Source organism: Convolutriloba macropyga, chromosome 8, assembly GCF_964194025.1.
Source record: "Convolutriloba macropyga chromosome 8, txConMacr16.3, whole genome shotgun sequence".
NCBI classification, from domain to species: Eukaryota; Metazoa; Xenacoelomorpha; order Acoela; family Convolutidae; genus Convolutriloba; species Convolutriloba macropyga.
Genome location: NC_134475.1, coordinates 61,653,619 through 61,675,705, shown reverse-complemented (window position 1 = coordinate 61,675,705; position 22,087 = coordinate 61,653,619). Strand labels below are relative to the sequence as shown.

At 34.5% G+C, this 22,087-nt stretch overlaps 1 protein-coding gene across 2 annotated transcripts in view; it reads right to left on the bottom strand.

Annotated features, from left to right (window-relative positions):
- Window positions 1-225: 225 nt before the first annotated feature.
- The window catches only part of LOC142344901 (tyrosine-protein kinase CSK-like), a 57,979-nt gene continuing 36,117 nt past the window's right edge, over window positions 226-22,087 (bottom strand). Inside the window, exons 8-11 of one of the 2 annotated variants that reach the window (XM_075396953.1) lie at window positions 15,026-15,112; window positions 12,284-12,430; window positions 9,169-9,281; window positions 226-1,240 (exon numbers count right to left, since the gene is read on the bottom strand). In XM_075396953.1, the coding sequence (XP_075253068.1) occupies window positions 1,213-1,240; window positions 9,169-9,281; window positions 12,284-12,430; window positions 15,026-15,112 (375 nt within the window). In that variant the 3' untranslated portion in view covers window positions 226-1,212. Of the gene's footprint in view, window positions 1,241-9,164; window positions 9,282-12,283; window positions 12,431-15,025; window positions 15,113-22,087 lie in introns of both variants that reach the window. The other variant, XM_075396954.1, reaches the window with a different exon arrangement.

The following is a 22,087-nucleotide window of genomic DNA, read 5'->3' as shown; positions in this document are numbered from 1 at the left end:
AGCGAAAAACTGATTACGTTCAAAGTTTAGTGTAAGATGAAACGTGAAATCTTGAAAAAAACGGGACGCTTGAAAAAGTATGAAATAATTTCTTACTTGATCAACTTTCAAAATTAGTGATCGCGCCTAACTTTATTGCTTATTTAACAGCGAAATTGAGGTCTAATTGGTTGAACAAATCCTTGTATCACTTTCAGGCACCAGTTAGAGGAAGTTTTTAAAAACTTACTGTTCAGAACAAGTTAATTAATAATTGAAACGAAATTTTGTATCCAAAATAGCAGCGATTTCCAATAATACAGAAAGAAACTCAAAATCACACAACCACATTTATTTTGACTCTTCGGAATTTTCCCACCGATCAGGGAGGGGACAATAAAAAGAGGGAAATAAGTTTGAGGAAGCTGTGATTTGTAAGCACAATGCATGAGAGAAAACGCACTTTATATTATTTTACAAATGGAGAAAAGAGAAATCGTGAGTAAACAACAAAGTAAATAATAAAATTGCATCGGCAGAGATTGAAAGATTTGAAGCAAAAAGTGTGCTAGAACCCGGGGAAAAAATTAATTACAGCCAAAGTGGCCAGGAATTGAAGATTGAAGTTGCGCTTGAAGTTTTGTATTGTAAGAGAGGGGCAGACCGATGGGAGAGGGAGGGGGTTGGGCTGGAGTCAGTTGTATTCATTCGCTTCTCGTCGGTAACGAAACAGACCATTTTCGTTCAGCAACAAAAATCAACTCCTCGGGAGAGGAAAGTTGTGTGTGTGGGGTATGGGTTTGAGTGGGGGGGGGGGGGGAGGAGGGGGGTTCGAAAAATTGAATTATTGAGACAGCACTTAGCTAAATATGTACAATGGCAAATGTCAATTCTAAGCACATTCCAAAGTTTTTGTAAATTAATTTCTTCGTGTAATTTGCTATATTTCATGGAAATTGTTACGAAATCGGGAACCATTAAGTTACCATTAATTAAATTACTCAAGACATACAAAATCTAAAACGGCACAGATTATTATCTAAATTTGGCTGAGCTCGCGTGATAAAAAGAAAAAAAACAGTATTTACTTGCAATTATATCAAATAGCACAAATTGACAATGAAGTTTATAGTCGCACTGTGGACTTATCGGGTATTGACATCTATCTGTTAGGATGCGAGAGTAGAGAATGACGATTATAGTAGAGGATATTTTGATCGACATAGTGAGCTTTCAACTGATTTGAATACTAGTCCGACATCTAAAACAGAAACATAAGGGCATTTATGTTCGGCATTTCAAACTATCCCGACATTTGGAAACTATCCCGAGAAACAAAAATAAATTATGCAGTTAATTCCACATTCTTCCAGCTGTTCTTATACAAATCCATTACAAATTTACAAATACCACATTTTTGGGTCTGTCTCTTTATTCTTTGGGTCAAGATATGTTCACAAAAGAAAACATAGCCGGCAGATTGCCAGAAAAAAGCCGCAATAGCTTCGTAGATTTGCCGTCTAAAAGACAGTAAAGACACCACAAAAAATTACTCTTTTCATTAAAGGATTAGATGTTATATTTTAATTACGAATTTGCATAAGTTATTGCTGCCTCTATTAGCTGCTCTCAAAAAAGCTTCATTTACAAGGTTACACATTCACTTGACCTTCTCTCTATGAAAATAAAGTAAAGAAAAGTCAATTTCTCAAAGTGAGGAAGTCACTTTTGAGAGTGAGGTAAGTCACATGTGACCAAAAACTTAATCAAACAAATGAACAAAAAAATCTCTTCACTTAGAGTGAAAAATGACTTCAAGCACGCACTCCAGTTGCAACTGCATGAACGAAGGAACAAAAAGCACATTCGATGTGGTTGTGACATCATTTGGTCGTAACAAAAATCTTGACGACGAAATAAAAACACGGCCGGAAGAATTCCGCAAACTGCTTGAAGTCGTATCCGCCGAAAGAACTGGCTTTTCAAATAGCTGATATCTCCTTGCAAAACGAATCAATGCAGAAAAAACAACAGTCTTAAGTCAAAGGACAAAAGAAAATTTGCCAGAAAAAATTGCCATAGAAAAATCAACATGAAAAATTAAAAATTCAATTAGTTTTTCATGTAGTACATGTGCAGATAAAAACAAAAACTATTGTTCCATGCTACGAAAATTAGTTATACAACGACCAAATATCAGCCAAGCCTCAATGAGCTCACAAACATCTCTGGAAAAGAAAAATGAAAAAGAGGAATTGACAAATTACACATAAGCAGACATTTTTGCAGCAAAAGCAACTTCAAAACTTCGTAGCAAACAGAGCCTGCTAACGATACAATGTGCCGAAAATCCCGCCAAAAAGACAGCAAAACAATACAATGCGCCGAAAATCGCGCCAAAAATAATTGAAAAACCTTGAAAAGTCAATCAACAAGAAGACAAAACAAAGTTTCATTCGAAGACAAAACCAACTCGTTGAAAATCAAAATTAAGAACCCAACAAAATTCGCAATGAGTAATTAACAATCAAAATGTTAAAACGGCATTTCAAGCAAATTCTCATTACCGCAATAGGTCAAATGAAATCAATTGCACACAAAATAAAAATATAAGAAAAGGCTAAACTCCTTAATTTTTAACAACTGACAAAACCAGAGCTAATTCAAACTACATGTCTCAGGAAAATGATAGAATGATAAATGTTAGAATGCTGAAAATAAGGATAGAAGCAAAAACAAAAAGACCAAACAGAAAGTTGAAATTCAAATTGAAAAACAATTGAAGCAGGAAAACAATTATATTTCCTTATTCAGCATAAAATTATACACTTATCCTCCTGCATAGATTGAAAAGTAAAATAAAAAATCAAAGATTTAAAACAATAAAATATTTTGCAATAAAATTGTCAAAAAATTTTCCAAAAATTCACTCATAATTTTTTTTGCAGAACTTCAAATACTGAACGCCACAAAATCATTCAGTAATTATTTTAAAAAAATGATCCATGAGAGTGCACAAAAAGATTTTCTAATAACTCTAATGCAAAAAAATACTGAGAAAAATTGGACAAAAGCTGCTAAAATCTGAAAAGCATGTGTACAGTTCTGAAAAACCAAAAAACACATCACGTTATAAAGAGGCGTTCAATGCATGGAATCTGAAATGTAAATTGCCCTATGCACGGATTTTGAAAACAAAATCCTATTTAAGAGCCAAAAATGAAGAAACTATATTAAAAAAGCCAAACATGAATTTTTAAAAAAATGGGAAATGTGCTCATTTAGAAATTAAAACGCATTCTCAAAAACAATGTGGTACCAATTGCAGTGGTTCCCATATTATTACAACTTCAAAGAAAATTATTTCTACGAAATAGTAAAATAAAAGCAAAAAACTGGGCCACAGTTAGACGAATCCACAGCTAAAAATGGTTATCTAAATGCGGCAGTAAAAAACACAATTCAAAGTCGAAAATTCACTCACTGATCGAACCACATGATCAAAAACTTCTCTCGTTCAGATAAGATTAAAATCACGGCAATTTTACTTTTTTGCATTGGGTCAAAACGCCGTCTGAACGAATAGTACATCCGGTAAAAATAAAAAAGGCCGGACCCTAAATGACACAAGAGACTTTCTACTCAAATATACTAATCATTTTGAGACAACCGCAGGGAAAGATAACAATGAAAAAGTTATCTGACAAATAAAATTTTCTTTACAAGAAAAATTTCAGAAATACACTAAAGAGAAATTTTCTACATGTTGAACACAAATACAGTTATCGGCGAAAAATCTGATCTGGTGACCTTATGATGCAGTTAATCTTTGTTCATCAAACGACCATGAGGCATTCAATACATGAAATAACAAACGTAAATTGTTATATGCACTGATTAATGAAAAAAAAACCTCTTTAAGATACAAAGAGAAATTAATTCAGAAAAGCCAAAAATGAATTAAACAAATGGGGAAAATGTCCTCGGTGAGAACTTAAAACGCGTTATAAGACTCTCAAAAACACTGTGATAATAAATTCGGGGGTTCACATATTAATACAGTTTCTTCAAAAATGATTTCTACAAATAAAAAATAAATGGTATAAAAAAACTGCTCTGATTGGACAAAAAACGGCTAAAAATGGTTATCTATATGCGACATCCTTTCAAGAGACATCTTTCAAAGTCAAAAAGTTATTCACTGATAAAAGCGCATGATCAAAACACTTCTCTCGCTCAGAAAAAAATAGTTCACAAGGCAATATTACTCTTTCGCTTTTAGGTCAAAACGCCGTCTGAACGAATAGTATTTCCGATTAAAAAACCTGAAGAAAATCAATGCTCTTCTCGAGTCGTAAAAACCAAGAGAAGATCAATAATAGCCCCAGCTATGGCTGTGCGACTAATAAATATACAACATACCTTTATCAAATAATCAGATCTTTTCCGTTTGTACCCCCCCCCCCAAGTACAGTATGCAACCCCCCGTTACAAAGAACGCACTATTACAAACACATAGCCGGCATATTGCCGGAAAATAGCCGCGGCTGACGCGCTTGATGCAAAACCGGGATTGAAACAGAAAAAGAAAAAAGAGGAGATTAATTGGCCGAATTTTTTCTTTCAGTGTCAAAAAGTTTTCTAATTCCGGGTGCAGTTTCGGTTGAATTCCAAAACTACACTTAATTCAGCTTCTACAATGAAAACTAATTAAATAACTAACTTAATACCAATGTTTGCTAGCAAACACTAATGAACTTCGATAACCTAATTTTCAATGACTTATTGATCGGGCTTTATCGGTTTATCCCGTTTATTTTGATTTTGCTAATTTGACCTTGACTGAATTCACTATCTTGCCTAATTCATTGAGTGAATGGATTTAAAAGCCATTCAGTTGAAACAGTGAGTGAGGTAAGTCAGAAGTCAAAGTTGAAAATCGTGACTTATGCAAAACGAAAAACCTGATCAAAAGCAGCCGTTTGAGAGGCTGACGGCGGCTATTAAAAATATCAAATCTGTAGTTAGCTTTCACGATCTTTCAAATTCTTTGGAAAACAGAGTACAGAAAAAATTGAGCTAACTCAGCGGCAAAAAATACAAATTAAGAACAGCCACACAACTTATGAACGACTTTGTTTAGTTTTCCAAAGGTCTGTTTTCTGTTTCTAGAATACATTGATTAGCACGACATTGATTAGCACGATCTACAAACGATTTAAAAAAACCAGAAATTTATCATTAACCTTTCGTTTTTCGTAACTTTTGAAACAACAATATGCTCTTAATGCTCGTTATATCAGATTGCACATGTCTAATTACCAAAAAAAGAAAATTTATAAATTTCTTAAAATGAAACTAATGCGAGTTTAAGATTATTATATATTGTATGAGCAACTGCGTGACAGGTCCGATCTAAACCAAAAATTTTAAAATGTTCAACACATTTCATTAATTGCATTGAGAACTTTTGGTTTTTATTGAAATTTTCGAGTCAAGTGCGGAAGTTTCGAAAATCATGTTTTACTTCTTTGAACTAAAGCAGCCTAATTTTTTTCTTTATCGACATCTTGTCAAACATCATAATTCCGTGTTACTCTTATTGGGTTATTTAAACACAACCTCAGACTGCCGGAAAATAGCCGCCGTTGATTCCCATAACCAAGATTGGGATTGAAAGAGAAAAAACTAGTGAAAAAATGATTTCATTACAAACAATTTCAAAAGCGCGAACCATATTGATGTCATTTTGGAGCTGAAAGTACTCCTGCTTCATAGTGAGACTACATAGGGGTAGTATCAATAACAATCAGCATTAGAGATGGTAACCAAGAACAAAGTTCGAGTAACGGGCATCAAAAATTGGGCTTCATCCCATTTCTATTTCTGATTCTATTTTTTGACACTGACTCTGTTCATTTTGAATTACCTTGCTGAGCAACTGCTGTCTAAAAACTTTTAACAGGAAGAGAGGAGAGTGACATTAGCATAGGGAAGTCAAAAAAATTCACCCAAAATGTTGAACAAGCTGTCACCTAAGGTAAAGCAAAAAATTTTTATTCGACGAAAAGAAAAACAGCAGGACAAGCCCTGAAATACAAACCAAAGAATTGAATGAAAAACTTAGAAGTAATTTACCTGATCAGCAGATCAATTGAACAATGCCAGCCAAAACACCAACACAATCATCAAAAAGTTGAGAAACTAAAACAATCAAACAAACTAAACAAAAATATACTCATTGCAAATCTCTTGAAGCTTTTACCCGAAGTCAAAATTCAATCCCAAAATTCAAACCTATTTCAAAAATATGTTCATAACCAACTTTTAGCTCTGAAATCGGTCCAAGATTACATTGAATTATTAGAACATAGCCAGCAGATTGCCGCAAAATAGCCGCCGTTGACGTGCTTGACGCATATTGGGATTGAAATAGGAAAAAGCATAGCCGGCAGATTGCCCGAAAATAGCCGCGATAGACGCTTGTGTCCTTTCATGGAACTGAAACAACTAAAGGAATAAGATAGACAGATCGACCACCAGTCCTTTAATAGACCACTGGAAATTTAGGGTTAGAATCGGACTGTCAATTTGATCACACATACGGTCTATAAGGGAAAAACCCTAACGGAGTTTTTTTTTCAAAATTGATATTTGAAATCAAAAACTCAATACTAATACTCAAGCATTTGGGCATTTAAGTTTGGCACTATTTAGATGCATACTATTGATTTTTAACTAGTAAATGTTCATAAAATTTAGAGTTCCAAAAGTGAGTTCTGAAGTTTTTTTTTGAGTGAGGTAAGTCACGCAATTGACCTAAAGGCTGAAATGAAGTCACGCACACAAATTTTAACTGCAAAGCTGTAGAAGTCACCGAAGTCATTAAAAAAGTCAATTCCAAGAAGTCAGGTCGTAAGAATCATCGATGGGGACGACGAATTAAAAAAAACAACGATGTCCCCAATAATAGCCGCTATCGCTTCGCGGCTATTAAAAAAAGAAAAATTGACCCAATTTTTTACTATTTTTTAGGGTCAAAAAGTGTTCTGATTCGACGTGCGGTTTCAGTTGGATTCTAAAACTATACTTAATTGAGCTTCTAAACTGAAAGCTAATAAGCTTAATACCAATATCAGCTAGCAAACACAAATGAACTTTGATAACCTAATTCTCTATGACTTAATGACCGGGCTTAATCGTTTTATCCCTTTATCCCGTCTCTTTTGATTTTGCTCTTTTTACCTTGACTGCATTCACTATCTTGCGTAATTCATTGAGTGAATGGATTTAAAAACCATTCAGTTGAAACAGTGAGTGAGGTAAGTCAAGTCCAACGCGAAAGTTGTGACTTATGTAAAACAAAAAACATGATCAAAAGGTGAAGCAAATTTAACAAAAACATAGCAGGACAAGTCCTGGCGTACAATTCAGAGAATCACCATTGACTAAACAAAAAAACGACCTAGAACGGACTATTATTGAATTGGGAGCACCATTTAGAAAAAATTAGATAAAAAAATTGAAAAAACAGTACAAATCAAAATTAAATTCCCATATGTGAACAAAAAACCACTAACGAGAGATGGAAACTTGATTCAAATAAAAACCTAGGCCTAGAACGAACTATGAATGGATTGGGGAAAACCATTAAAAAAAATCCGATCCAGCAAATCGAAAAAAACTATGAACATTAAAGTGAAATTGCCGCATGTGAACAAAAAAATAGCAAGAAAGCGAATTTTGTTAAAACACCGTTTTCTCACTCTACTTCAAAATTAGAGCAACACCGCTCGCTTTTTCGCTCCACTTCCTGTTTTGGCGTGACCAAAATCAATACTCCAATTTGACTTCAAACATCATGAAAATGTGTGAACAGATCTTAAAAAAAGACAGCGCCCCATAACAATTCAAACTCTTTGAATTGTAATTAGGAGCGCTACACTAGCCGACTGAGAAGCTGAGGCGGTTATTAAACATACATATGACCTTCTGTACATGTTCAAATTCTTAGTCGCTCGAGGGACTTAGTGCCCTGACACGAAGAAGCTTGCGCCCCCAGTCCTGGGCACAAGGCCCGAGGGGACCAAGATTTTGTTCTAACGTATTTAGAGAACCAAAGGGTACAAAAGTATTAAATTTCATTTGACCTTGAAATACAAATGAATACAAATTGAAATACCTTGAAATACCTTGAAAGTTTTCCTTAAAATATACAGCAGTTGAAATAAACCAAAACTCTCCCTCTCTCATAGCGAAGCAGCCAATTATTTATAGCGGCTTGATTCAAGAATTGAAATTCTTAATTTTTGTTCCAAAACTTAATGTCCTATAGGACACTAAGTTTAGGACAAAAAATTAGACTTTCATTTCTTTAACTTTCAACCTCTCAAATCGTACCCTTGGTTCTCTAAGAAACTATTTGTAAAATCAGTTAAAAAGCAAAAACAGAAGTAAAATTGCACCGCATGTGAGATTTCGAAAACCGATAAACACGTTTTGCCCAATTTGTTTTTTGTCAAGTTATTGAGTAATGTTTTTTTGCAACCCCACCAAAATTAAAGCTAAATAGTGTATGCGACTTCAAAACAATTGCGTAGTGTAATATAATTTTGGTTTTATCAAGGTACTCGTTTAATAAGTGTATTGAAAAATTTTATTACATAAGCCATTCTCTGAAGTCTCTGAAACAAAATAAAAAACCGTATTGCGGAATAATCTACTTAGCAAGTGTTTCCACTGAAGACATGAGTGGCATCATTGGAAAGATTTGCAAAGTAGATTAATCTGCAATGCGGTTTTTTATTTTGTTTGAGATTTCAGAGAATGGCTTGTGGAATGAAACTTTCCAATACACTTAGGTAAAGGAGTACCGTACCAAAACTTCGGGGATCAAAATTGACAGTAACCATAAATTCCCCAAGCTGGTATAAAACGCAGTCTCTCGTAAATGCGGTCGCAGCAACCACTTAAAAACGTTGGCTCGTTTTCAATTTGAGATTGTAAATAAAGCCTAAATGCACCCCATAGTTTACAAACGCTATATTGCCATTAATTGGCGAACACCACAGACAAAAAATTTTACAAATATTACCAACTATCTTTTAACTCCTTCCGCCCTACATGTTTTCCAGGGCAATTCTACGGAGGATGGTAATGATTAGAATGACAGAAGAGCAACTAACCTACATAGAATCCAGGGACTCGTAATTGTTTTCTGAAGTGCCCAGGTTGACACTGTGTATCTGCAGCGCTGTGTGGTCATTTGCCTTCAACGTCTTTATTAATTCGTCAGTTAGCACCTACAAAGAGATCATCTTGGTCAAACATAACCAACTAACGTCGGAAGAATTGCTCTCTAACGACTAATGGGAGCTCTAATCTATTGCAGCCTGCGTCAATCGGGAGCGGGGGAAAGCAGGAGGGGGGGGGGGAATTCACTGAAGCTTCAAACAGCGTTATTATATACCACTATTAAGACAAGTGAAAAGATGACACCAATTTCGGTAAACTTTTCTTTCATTTGATCATTTGACTTGAAGTAGTAAAATGCCAATTGAGTTCAGCTGCTTAAAAATCCGAATGAAAGACATTTAGATTAAGCAAAACACGAAGGGCGTAAACGTTCAAGCAAAATTTAGCATAAAAAAGACAAGTGTTTACAATAACTGCTTCAAAGAGTAACTAATCGGTGCTAGTGAAAGCTCATAATCAAATCCACAAAAAGCAATAACAAAAATCCGATTAAAAACAGAAAATGGAAGTCAAATTTCCGCACGTGAGGTTTCTCACAGAAGGTGAAAAAATCCCGATATAAAAAATTTAAAAGCGTTTAAAAAGACAGCACAAGCCCCAAAACAACTCAAATTCTTTGAGCTGCTAAAACCAACAACAGTATAATCGCTACATTCACCTCACAGCTTTAAAGGAATAAACAACTACCTTTAACAAAATTTGTTTAAAAACAATAGATAGCCGAGAGATCATTGAAAGCCGCAAAATAGACTAGTTTGAGACGTTTTAACAACAGACAAAATATTTAAAAAAATAATAGAGCATGCAAGAGTGTAAATCTGAGATAAGTTTGGGTTTTTCTTGCCAAAAATTATTCGAAAAAATTTTTTATGGTCCATCAAACAATTCGAGACCTCTTAAGCAATGAGACCTCTAAAAAACAAGAGGCCTCTATAGAAATTCATGAATTTTTCAATAATAAAAACAGAAATGATGAAGTACTTGGGTGTTTCTCTGGACCAAAAACTGACAAAATTGACACGTGTAACAAACTGTTTTTACGGTTTCAAAAAGTTTTTCGGTCAAAAAACTCTTGTACAAAACGTATGTTCAATCAATTTTACAATATGGAGTCTTAGTGTATGGCACTGCAAATGTATCTGAAGTGAAAAATAATTGTTCACAAGATCACATCTTAAAAAATACTTTTGGTCTTCGAAAAACTGAAAGCGTTTGGAAGGTCAAAGACCTGAAAATTTTAAATGCACAAGAACTTCACCTCTATGAACTATTTAAGGAGTTTTACCGGGTTCTTAGACAAGACTCACCACGCTGTTTTTTGAATGACGCTATTAACAAGTTTGAATTTGAAAAAGGTTTTAAGTGGAGAGGCTAGAAAGACTGAGCTTAAGCTTTTAGTGAAATCGACAACGAACATTAAATCTTTGGTAACGCAAGTGCGTAAGATAATTAATGCTTTCAAAAATTGGACAACAAAATAATAAAAAAAATTTATTAACGCTATCCGAAACAGAACATACCACTTTTTTTTACAAACTTAGGGATAATTACAAACAAAGAAACCAATTCATTTTAAAACAATTTTGGTAGGGGTCATTAAATTTGCTCATCAGGATATGCTTCATTTTGTTCAATGTTCTTGAAAAGACATCACTCGACAGGTGGCGGCCTATTTGATTCTCTCTCAAACGCCGATTGTACTAATGCATTGTACTTTTTAAACAGCGTTTGGAAATTCATATCTAATCTAATCTAATCTAATCTAATATAATCTACTCTAATCTAATCTAATCTAATCTAGGCATTAGAGCTCTCTGTTAGTTTCACTCTATTGACCTTCAATTACAAATGTAACCTCGAAACATTTGTACCTCGAACATTAACATATTGTACCTGCAGTCATTTTTTTAGTGAGGCGAGTCTCGTATAGTAAAAAACCAGTAAATTTATTAATTGGTGACGAGGAGAGTCAGAAATGACGTCACGCACATAAATTTAAAGGGAACGCGGTAGAATTCATTAAAAAATGAAAAAAAGGTTGCAAAAAACCTCGATGGAGACGTATGAAAACTACGATGCGAGCAATGATAGCATTGCCAACACTTCCCGGCTATTAAACATTTTTTAGCCTGCTTCAGTCGAAGGGGGGACTAAAAAGAAGTCATTAGAGGTTATTATATACCACTATAACCACAAAAAAAAATTAATGTGAAAAAAGTTAAACCAATTTTGGCACACCTTTCATTTGTTTATTAGCAGTGAAGTACTCCTTGAGCTCAGCTGCTAACAATTGTGAAATAGTTAGAGATTTAGATCACGCAAAACGAAAGAGTCATGGGAGCAAAAGTCACTCGAAAAGCAAAACGGTCAAACAAAAACATTTAAAACAAAAAAGACCAACACATTTACAATAATTGTTTTAAACTTCGTTAGAAAGCAAATAATAAAGAAAGAACAACTGACTGCCGCTCGGCAAAAACTGTTCCCTAAGTAAAGAGGCTTTAAATAGCAGCCCCATTGTGTTCTAGAGCAAAAACTAAGGAAAAACTCGTTCAAAAAAAGTCAAAATAATGTGAAATAAATTTCTAAGAGCACTCTCGGATCGACAAAACTTAAATACCATAAAACGAACTATATATGGCCCCTTACTTACCACAAAAAAGACCATATATGGTACCTTACTCGGCATAAAATGTTCGATAAACATTTTTTATGGCAAGTACGGCATCCTAAAAGTGGAATTTTGAAATTTCATGCACAGAAACGTTATTTTGGAGCAGGTGGCCCTTTGGACTGTTTGCCATCCAAACTCAAAAATATTTATGATCGTTGTATGTTTAGTAAGTTTCCATAAAATCCATATACGGCGTTTTATGATTGGTAAGTTTCTTTTATGGTGGTCAACCTGGGCTAATAACTGAACCAAAAAACTATTTCGGTTGAAGAGTAACTGCAAGAGTAACTTCGTGCATTTTCAACGATCTCAGGTTACGAAATAAACCATCATTCCTAGTAAATCACATTTGGAAAGATTATAAATGTATATTACCGTTTCTTTGAGCGTTCGGAAGGATGGCCGGTCGTTGACTTCTATGGTCCAGCACTTGAGCATCATTTTGTATATCTCTTCAGGACAGTCAGGTGGACACTGCATTCTGTACCCGCGCATTACGTGCTTCACAACCTCGTCCTTTTGCTATTAAATAAACGCAAAAATTTCACTCCATCATGATATCTTACGAAACGACAAACTTCGAATGCTACTGTAGTAGAAAAACTGGAAACCATTGTACACGTTAATGAAAAAAGGTTTGATTTTATTTCATTTTGTTCGCTAAAAGCTTCAGTTGATAACACTTAAACGTGACCTGCAGCTTCCCGGATGAGCCGAGGAAAACTTCACTGACTTCCATCTATATCATGTGAAATATGAGAACATAGCCGGCAAATTGCTGGAAAATAGCCGCCGTTGGCCCGCTTGACGCACATTGGGATTGAAACAGAAACAAAAAAATTAAGAGATAAAAATTGACAGGATTTTTTAAGTGTCAAAGTGTTCTTATTTGGTGTGTAGATTCATAATTGGTTTGATTCTAAAATCACACTTAATTCAGCTTCTAAACTGAAGGCTCTTAAGCATAATACTAATTCTAGCTAGCAATCGCTTTAACTAACTTTGATAACGTAATGTACTATGACTTAAGGACCGGGCTTTATATATTACCGCTTCTTTTGATTTTGCTCTTTTGACCTTGACGGTATTCACTACATCAAGTAATTCAATACGTGAAAGAATTTAAAATCCATTCAGTAACAGTGAGTGAAGTAAGTCAGAAGTCAAGCGTGAAAATTGTGACTTATGTAAAACGAAAAGGTAAAACCAAAAGGTAAAGCGAATTTAAAAAGAGCGCCTATATAATAGCCGTTGAGAGGCTAACGGGGGCTATTAATTAATTGAGAAACTTTTTAAAAAAACTAGACAACTTTTAAAAGAAACTTGAAAGTATACACTGAGGATAATTATAAATTTGAACCTTATAGACCTCGCACTCTTCTGCACCCCAGATTATATGTTCAAGTCACAAAATTTTTGAAAACGGCTTCAATAACGACTAATGTAAGTATTAGTGGAGTGCATTTCAAAAAATGTCAAACATAACTGCTAGATTGTGGGAAAATAGCAGCCATTGACCCCTGGCCGATACTTGGATTGTATCAGGTAAAAAGATAAAAATTGAAAGCTTATTTTCTTATATCTTAAGACTCTAAATTGAAGAAAAATCTTAATACTAATACCACTTATCATAAGTATACTCTAAGGAAGTTTATCCCCTATCGGTTTATCCCATTGGTCTTTTGATTTTGCTTTTGACCTTGAACGTATTTGCGTAAATTTGTTGACTGAATTCTAAATTCCACTCAAATGAAACAGTGATTGAGTGAGTTGAGTCCGAGGTCAAACACGAAAGTCATTACTTGTGAAAAATCTATTTTGAAATAGAAACAGTCAAAACCAGAAGTCAAATGTCCGTACGTGAATTGAAAACCACTATCGAGAAAGCAAATTTATGTCCAAACCGTTTTCACTCAAATTTAAATTAGAGTGATTAAATTTAACACCGCAAAATAACTCGCCTTTTTGATCCATTTCTGTTCAGCGAGACCAAAATCACCAATCCAATTGGACTTGAAAAATCATCAAATTGTGTAACCAGATCTTGAAAAAAGAGAGCGCACAAATACGATTCAAATTCATGGTATTGTTTTGAAATTGATTTGTAAAACTGAATCAAATTTGATTGTAAATTAAAATTAATTTACTTATAAAACCGAATGTGAATTATAAATTTGAATTGTAATTTATTTGTAGAACCAAAAGGAGGCCAATAATAGATCCAACTTATCTATCGCTAGCGCAGGTATCAAAAACACATCACAAAATTTGAAGGAACAGAGATATGTCTCATAGATTTTAAACAACCGGTGACTACAAATCTGGCGATCGTAAAAACAACTTTCTAATGAGACGTTCGCAAAAGTTTTTGCAATTCAGTTGACAAGTAGCCTTTACTCAACTATTATATTGAAGGCCGCAATCTGCGAAGAATCTAGAAATTGTATAAACTCAGCGTGTAAACGAATTACTGAAACAAAATTACAATTAGTAAAAATCATTTACATGCAATTCTCATACGAATAAAACTATATCATGAAAAAATTGCAGAAACAACTCCAAACCCAGCGTCTTCAAAGAGTGCTCCTAACCAACCATTCACTAGTTTAAAACATATTTGAATAAAGTAGGGCGAATATCTCTAAAACGACTGATTAGGGGGCAACTTCGTCTATAGGTAGCTGCAGCTTAGGGAAGCTAGATTACGCGTAACTGAAGTGGGGAGCAAGTGTAGGATTATGGGTAGAATGACCAGGAATAAGGCGAGTGGCGAGGGTATCAAACTCTTACGAACCGCCCTTCACACCAGGAATTTATGTCTCGTCAACATTTTTGTTGAATCCCATACTTAGAGTATTAAGGCGTAAGGCTCTTAGAGAAAATGCCCATTGACTTAAGACAAAAAGAAAAATGATCAGACCAAGTACAAACTAGCAGATGAAAAGCAGAAAAATTGCATAACAACTATTATAATTGCTCGAAACTGATTGAGAGCAATTAATTACGCATTGCCATCTGTATGAAGTGATTGTTACCATTATTTAGAAGGGTACTATCTTTTGTAGAGGAGAAAAATGACAATTTCACATTTATGGTCGAGATGAGCGCTTTGCTTACCATGGAGGGATAGGGCACTCTCCCATAGGAGAACAGTTCCCAAAGAAACACACCGTAACTCCACACGTCCGATTTGTTCGTGTATTTCTGAAACAGAGCAACTCTACTTACACAAATTGCACTCATTAAAATCCTGACAACCAGCGTTAAATTCAGTTAAATTTTTCTAGTTAAACCAGCGTTAAGTTTTTCAGTAACTCAATCTAACTACGTGAATTTATCAATTGAAATTCATTCAAAATCTTAAATACAGTATGTGAAAGGAATCGGTCGCCGGCGTGCCAACATTGATCGTGCGCCATACCTGATTTCTAACTGCGGATGTCGAAGACGGCAGAGGTCAATTTTTGCTTGTGAGCTTTGTTTAATGAGATAAATTTTGCTGAAGAAATGTTACCAGTTTCGTTTCCTTTTACGGAATTATTCAAGTTATTAAAATTTCTTAAAACTATTGCGAATTAGATGTACAGTTTGGATGGATTCGCATCAAATCTCACGCCCTACTGAGGCATAGCCATGGCTAACGAAAATTAATCAGATGCACTAATCTTGCATAAACTGAGATATGTTGCCAATGGCCCTAGTTTGAACAGACTAATAAAATACCAATACACAATTCTCTGGATTGAAAAACCGAAACGAAACCAAAAATAGCCTAGCTATCCTTTCGCGAGTATCAAAAAGAAGATAGCATTTTCCCTTTTTAATCAACAGTTCTAACTTGTCGTAGAATATTCTTAACATAGCCGGCAGATTGCCGGAAAATAGCCGCCATTGATGCGCTAGCCGCACATCGGGATTGAAACAGAAGAAAAAAGAAGAGATAGAAATTGACAAAAAATTTCCTATGTTTCAAAAATTGTTCTAATTCAGTGGACAATTTCAGCTAGATTCTTAACCTATGCTTACATCAGCTTCAACTGAAGGGTATTAAGTTTAATACCAATATCAACTAGCAATCACTCTAATGAACTTCGATAACCTAATGCACTGACTTAAAGACCGGGCTTTATCGGTTTATCCCGTTTCTTTTGATTTTGCTCTTTTGACATTGACCGTATTCACTACATTTCGTAATTCAATTCGTGTTCGTCAGGATCAACATCAAAAAACAACTGCTATGAACTCAAACTGCCAAATAGTTTCCTCTATTTCTCATTAGCAACCTGTCATTAAATGGCGATGAGTCCTCTGACTAATAACATTAAATGATAAGACCAAAAAATAACCAAATATCGCAATAAAACTCGCTGAAACTTCTTAAAACACTTAGTATAATTCACAGAACGCAACAGCTACAGCTATAGAAGGATACAACATCAATTATTTATTTCTCAATGACGACCGTTGAGTCCTCTCATCAATGAGATCAGGTGATAAGACGGCAATAAGTACAAAAATATTAGCAAGACTAAAAAGCACAAACTTTTTTTAAACGAACAAGCGTATGAGTCACAAAAAGCAATAGCTATGAACTGGAATCACTTGCTTCAATTGAAGCCTTTTTAGCAACCAATGAGACTTGTCAACAATGGGATTAAGACGACAAAATTGAAAAGAAAAACTCACAAAACTAGAAACAAATTCGATAATTATTATTGAAAACAATTAGTGACATATTCATAGAAAGCACTAGCATTGAAAAAAAACGACTACATTGATAAAGTTAGCACCTATTAGCAGCATTAGAGACCTGTCCCCAGTGAGATTAAATGATAAGACATCAAAAAGTACAATAAATACTTGCAGAAATTTGAGAAAAAGTAGTGTCAAGGTCATGAAAACCACTAGCTAATAACTCGAGCAATTCATTAGGTTCTTTCGTGCTTCATTAGCAACCAATGTAGACCTGTCACTGATGATACTAAGTGAGAGGACAACAGATAATTTTAAAAAAAGGGGGCAAAATAAAAGGGGGCAAAATAGTGGCAGTCATAAAAACTTTCAGTTGCCCCTTAATGAACTCAAGCAAAGACAAGTAGGAACAATTAGAAAAAATATGCAACGTCATAAAAGCACTGAAGGAGAGGAAATTATGAAAACAGAAGACGAATTGATGCACCTGAAAAAAAATTAATCTCAAAGGGCCAAATTGTACAAATACCAATTTCTAACATTAAAGGTATTTTGTAAGTCACGCCTCAAACCTACTCAATTTTTCACCTCTTTTACTAGTTCATTGTGACAGAAATCACAACTCTAATTTGACTTCTCATTGACGTGAAAAGGGCGAAAAAAGCGTGAACAGATCTTGAAAAAAGGAAAGCGCACCAAAACAATTCAAATTCTTTGAATTGTAAAAACACAGCCGGACAAATCCTGGCTTACAATTCGATGAAATTTTATTGACTAAACAAAATGGGGTCCTTAAACAGGACTATTAGTGAAGTGGGAAAACCATTTCCAAAGAAATCAGATAAAAAAGAAAACAGAAAATCAATGTCAAAATGCCGCATGTGAACAAAAAATCCACTAGCAAGAAAGACGATATTGGTTCGAAAAAACACTAGGCCTGGAAAGGCCGTTTGAGAGGCTGACGGCGGCTATTAAACATAACCGAATAAACGTCGGAAGAATTCCTCTCGAACTACTAGTGGGAGCTCTAATTTTTTTCAAACATGTAAAAAATATAACCGAGAGGTTAAAGTTTTCACGCCTTCAGAATGATCAGGAATATTTCATGAAATAATCAAAATTATACATTAATCATCTGGTTATTAATTAATGTTACTCATTAAGCTGTTCGTTCCACTATATATAAAAATAAGACACGAATGATTCTTCCACTATATATAAAAAATAAGACACGAATGATGCTAACTGTCGACCTACTGAAAAATTTTCATGCTGACGTTGCAAAAACTCAGTTAAAGTTCTTTTGAAAAGAGTTTTGTTCTCCGTCGCTCTTACGTTAAAGGGTAACTTATTCCATTTTTTATGCTCTTCAAAATCAAAGATCTTTTTTTCTGCTTAGTATACTTTTGCGTTCTTATCAGCTGTTTTGTCCGTTTGTTCCGTTTTAACTGCAGGCGGTTCGCACATTTTTTAAAAGTTTCTGATAATATCCTCTGATTCAAGTCTGTCGAGTTTCAAGATACCAAACATTGAAATAATTCAGCTGGTAGGACATGCGATTTGAGAAGGATATCACAACAATGATCGAATTTACGACGCATATAACACAATTTAATGCCACAAACAATCTGTCAATTTATCTGCTGTACGTTTTTTGCTGACAATGATTGTAAATAAACTCCACTGAATGACAAATGAGACAGGACTAAAATTTTGAAAATTTGCAGCCTTACTTCCTAAGGTATATGGTTTCTTAACAGATATAGTGAGCGAATGGCAGCCGCTATTCTTTTTAATAATACATTTAGATGTGCTTCAAAAGTCAATTTTGAGTCATTGTGTAGTCCTAGATAACGACAACTTAGCAGATTTTAATAAAAATTCGTTATAAGTAACTTTTTCTAATTCGTCCCTGGTAGAAAAATAAAGTAGTTCTGTTTTATCAGCATTCAAAGTGAGTTGATTTTTCTTCAAGTAACTGTCCGTCTTTAATAAAAAATTTTTAATTTTTTTTTGCAATTGTTTCTCCTGGTTCATACCGACATAAAATACTAGTATCGTCTGCAAAAAGTCACCTTTGATTTTTTCAAAAATCGTTAACGTATAAGGGTCCTAATACTGTGTCTTGCGCTACTCCATGATTAACAAAAGTGCTCTGAGACCTAGTTGCATATTTTGACGCATTGTGATCTTTCTTCAAGAACAGATTTCAAAAAATTAACTTCAGGCTCAGAGAAGTGGAAGCACTCTGCTTTTCTAAGAAATATTTTGTGCGACACGAATTGAAGGCTTTTGCAAGGTCTAAGAAAATTGCTGCAGTGTTTCTCCCATTTTCATGGTTTTCTATTATTGTCTCACTGAAAAACAATAATGCATCTGTTGAAGATTTTTTGTTTCGGCATCCAAATTGCTCTTTATTCAACAGATTGTTTTTAATAAGGTGATCCATCATTTGGAAAAGGAGAAACTTCTCATAAAGCTTACAAAAAGTTGGTGTGACCGAAATTGGTCGATAGTTGCACACTTGTGTTATTGATCTTTTTGTGAATTGGTGTGACATACGCATGTTTTATTTAAAATAGTTGGAAAGACACTGTTTTGAATACATTCATAAAAAATAAATTACAGATGAGTATCAATTGCGTACTTCGCCGCCTTTAAAGCCCACGCATGGAAAAATCCTGGACCCGGTGATTTACTTTTCGAAACTGTCAAGGGTTTTGTAGACTTCTTTTAAAGTGAATACTCAAAAATTGAATTTTTCAGAACGGTGGTCCAACTAATGGATATTCAGAGGAACGAAATCACCAGAACATTTGCCCGTTTCCGCCCAAGATTTATTAAATGCATTGCAGATAGCTTTTTTGTCAACGGTCTTGGCTCCGTCTGTTTCAATTTCAGACACATTAAAACCTTGTTTGTGGTTTCCTTATTTTGTATTGATGAAATTCCATTTCTGCTTCCATGTTTCACATTACTTAAAAAAATCAACAGAATATTTGTGATGTTCATCTCGCAGTTTTCGGATCACTAGGTTACGTCATTTTTTAAATCGTCGAAAACATCGTAGTTCTGAAAAAATTTGTATTGATTGTACAAATGATGTTTTTCTGCTAGTAATTTTTTGAGTTCCTTGGATATCCATGGTTTATCACTTTTTTGTTTTGTTTTATTGAAGAATCACAGATCTGTATAGGTGCATGTTGATCAAGTATACTTTGAAAAATTCAATTAAATTTTTGTAAACATTTCATGACAATTTTCCTGTTGATACATAGGTCGGCAGTCCCAAATCCCTGTTGAATTTCTCCCCCGAGAAAAATTTCGTGTTTCTTCTAAATAAATATCTATCATCGTTCCTCCCTATCATTTCTGAATTACTCTGATAAAATATGATGTGGTCGACCTCAGTGGGCATCTAACAAACTTGCAATTCTACAATTTGATTTTTTGCCATGAAGCAGTGATCGATAAGCGATTGATAAGTTTTGCTGATGCAAGTGGGATTGACCACATTTGTTGGGTTAAGTGTCAGACCAGGTGTTAAGTTATCAAGTAATTCTTTCTCTTTTTTATTCAATTGGTCAATGTTGTAGTCACCAAAAAAGAAAAAGATTGTCTGTTAAGGAATATGCATAAGATAATTCAGCACTCAACTCGTTCACGAAAAAATTGGCAAGATTATTACTCGTATTGTACAAAATATTCACCAAACATTTATCTTTCAGAGGTTCATTAGTTCTGAGCCACCTTGATTCAAAAAAATTTACAATTGCCATCTCAAATTCTTTTTTAAGTTTAATATTGAAATGTCTGGGGATTCAAACTCCAACACCCCCACCTCGCTGGACTCCCGTTTGTTTTGATCGAGCTTTTTGTAAGAAAAGATGTTCATTACTTATATTGAAATTAGTGACCTGCTGCTTGGAAATCTATGTTTCGGTTACTATAAGTATAGTTTGCGAATCTAGTTATTGAAGCAAATTCGAAAGGTCTTCATACTTATTTTGCATACTGCCCGCATTTACGAGAAAAAATTTCAAACTCTTTTGGGATGGATCTAGCAATTTATCAAAAGTCGACAACTAAAGGGTCCAGGATTCTTTTCATCTCCACAAAGAAGTAATGTTTTTCTCAACACAAAATTGCACAGAAAACAAACAGCTTTGTGGCGCAAAATTTTGTCACTCCAGATGACCATCAATATGTACACAATATTGTATAACGAGTGTTTTTGCTTGAGTTAAACTGCTCCTAATGACTATGAAGTTATTTGTGGGCAAATGTGTCAAAAAAAGTACTACTAATATTAAAAAACAAATGCTCATATCTTTCACACGATTCAACTAAAGCAATATTGCAATAATTTGGAATTTTTTGAGGTTGGATCACATTCTGTGCTGCAGGTAGGTTGTTCAAGACATTGTAGTGCCGAATATTATTCACAAGGGTTTTTATTCCATTTATGTTTGGGTGGACCCCGTCATAAGAAATATCATTATCTGTAAGAGTATTATCAAGACATTCACCTTCTGACCGCGAATACAGACCCTCCAGTTCCAGACATATCATTTCCAGTTGCTCATTAAACTTTGTAATTGCCTCATTATTACTATTTCGACCATAACAACCGTCTTTGACGAGTGAAATTTTGCAGACAGTTACACGGTGTGGTTTGAACTTTTTCATGCACTCATCAACTGTACCTTTCATTTGCATTGCAGCATCTTGCCCAGATAAACGCTTATCAATTGAATTTTTTCCAGCGTGTAGAACTAAAGTTTCCGTCTTAGCCCCAGGAGAATATGTTCCAACAACAATTCCAATATTTTTAATTGTTGCTGAAGAATATGAATGTATTGCCGTTTGCTGCGAGATGTCTTGTTGATTGATTTTGCGGTATGTGCTATCAGATATTAAAAGCTGCTTTGCAAAGCGCGGTATCACTTTCTGATAATTTTTTATCTGGCGTTTCTATAAATTGTAGTAAACGCGAATTATCCTGCTTTTCTAGCAAATTATCAATGATTCTGGATGTCTGTTCTTTGAAGTATTCAATATCTTTCTCCAGACGATTTATTGTCTCTTTCTGGAAAGTAACTGTCTGTTTCTGCAAATCGAACTGTGCCAAATTGTTTTCGAGAGATTTTATGATTCTATCCTTCTCATTTATTTTTTCACTGGTTTCTAGAAGTTTCGCAATTAGTTCCTCTTTTTTACATTTTTCGAGGACTTTTTCTGTAAACATGATGATCTTGTATTGCTTTTAGTTGAATAATAAACAAAATTACAGCATCATTTTTTAAAATGGGGGGGGGGGGAAATTGTACCTGAAATATAAACTAAAGATTATGTGATGTAAATGGTTTGGTCTCAACCGATGACGAGATGGAATACAACCCATTTATTTTTTATAGAATACCCAAATTCAGATAAATTGACGGTCAAAAAAACTTGCGATTAAGGAATAGAAAAAAGAAAACTGTC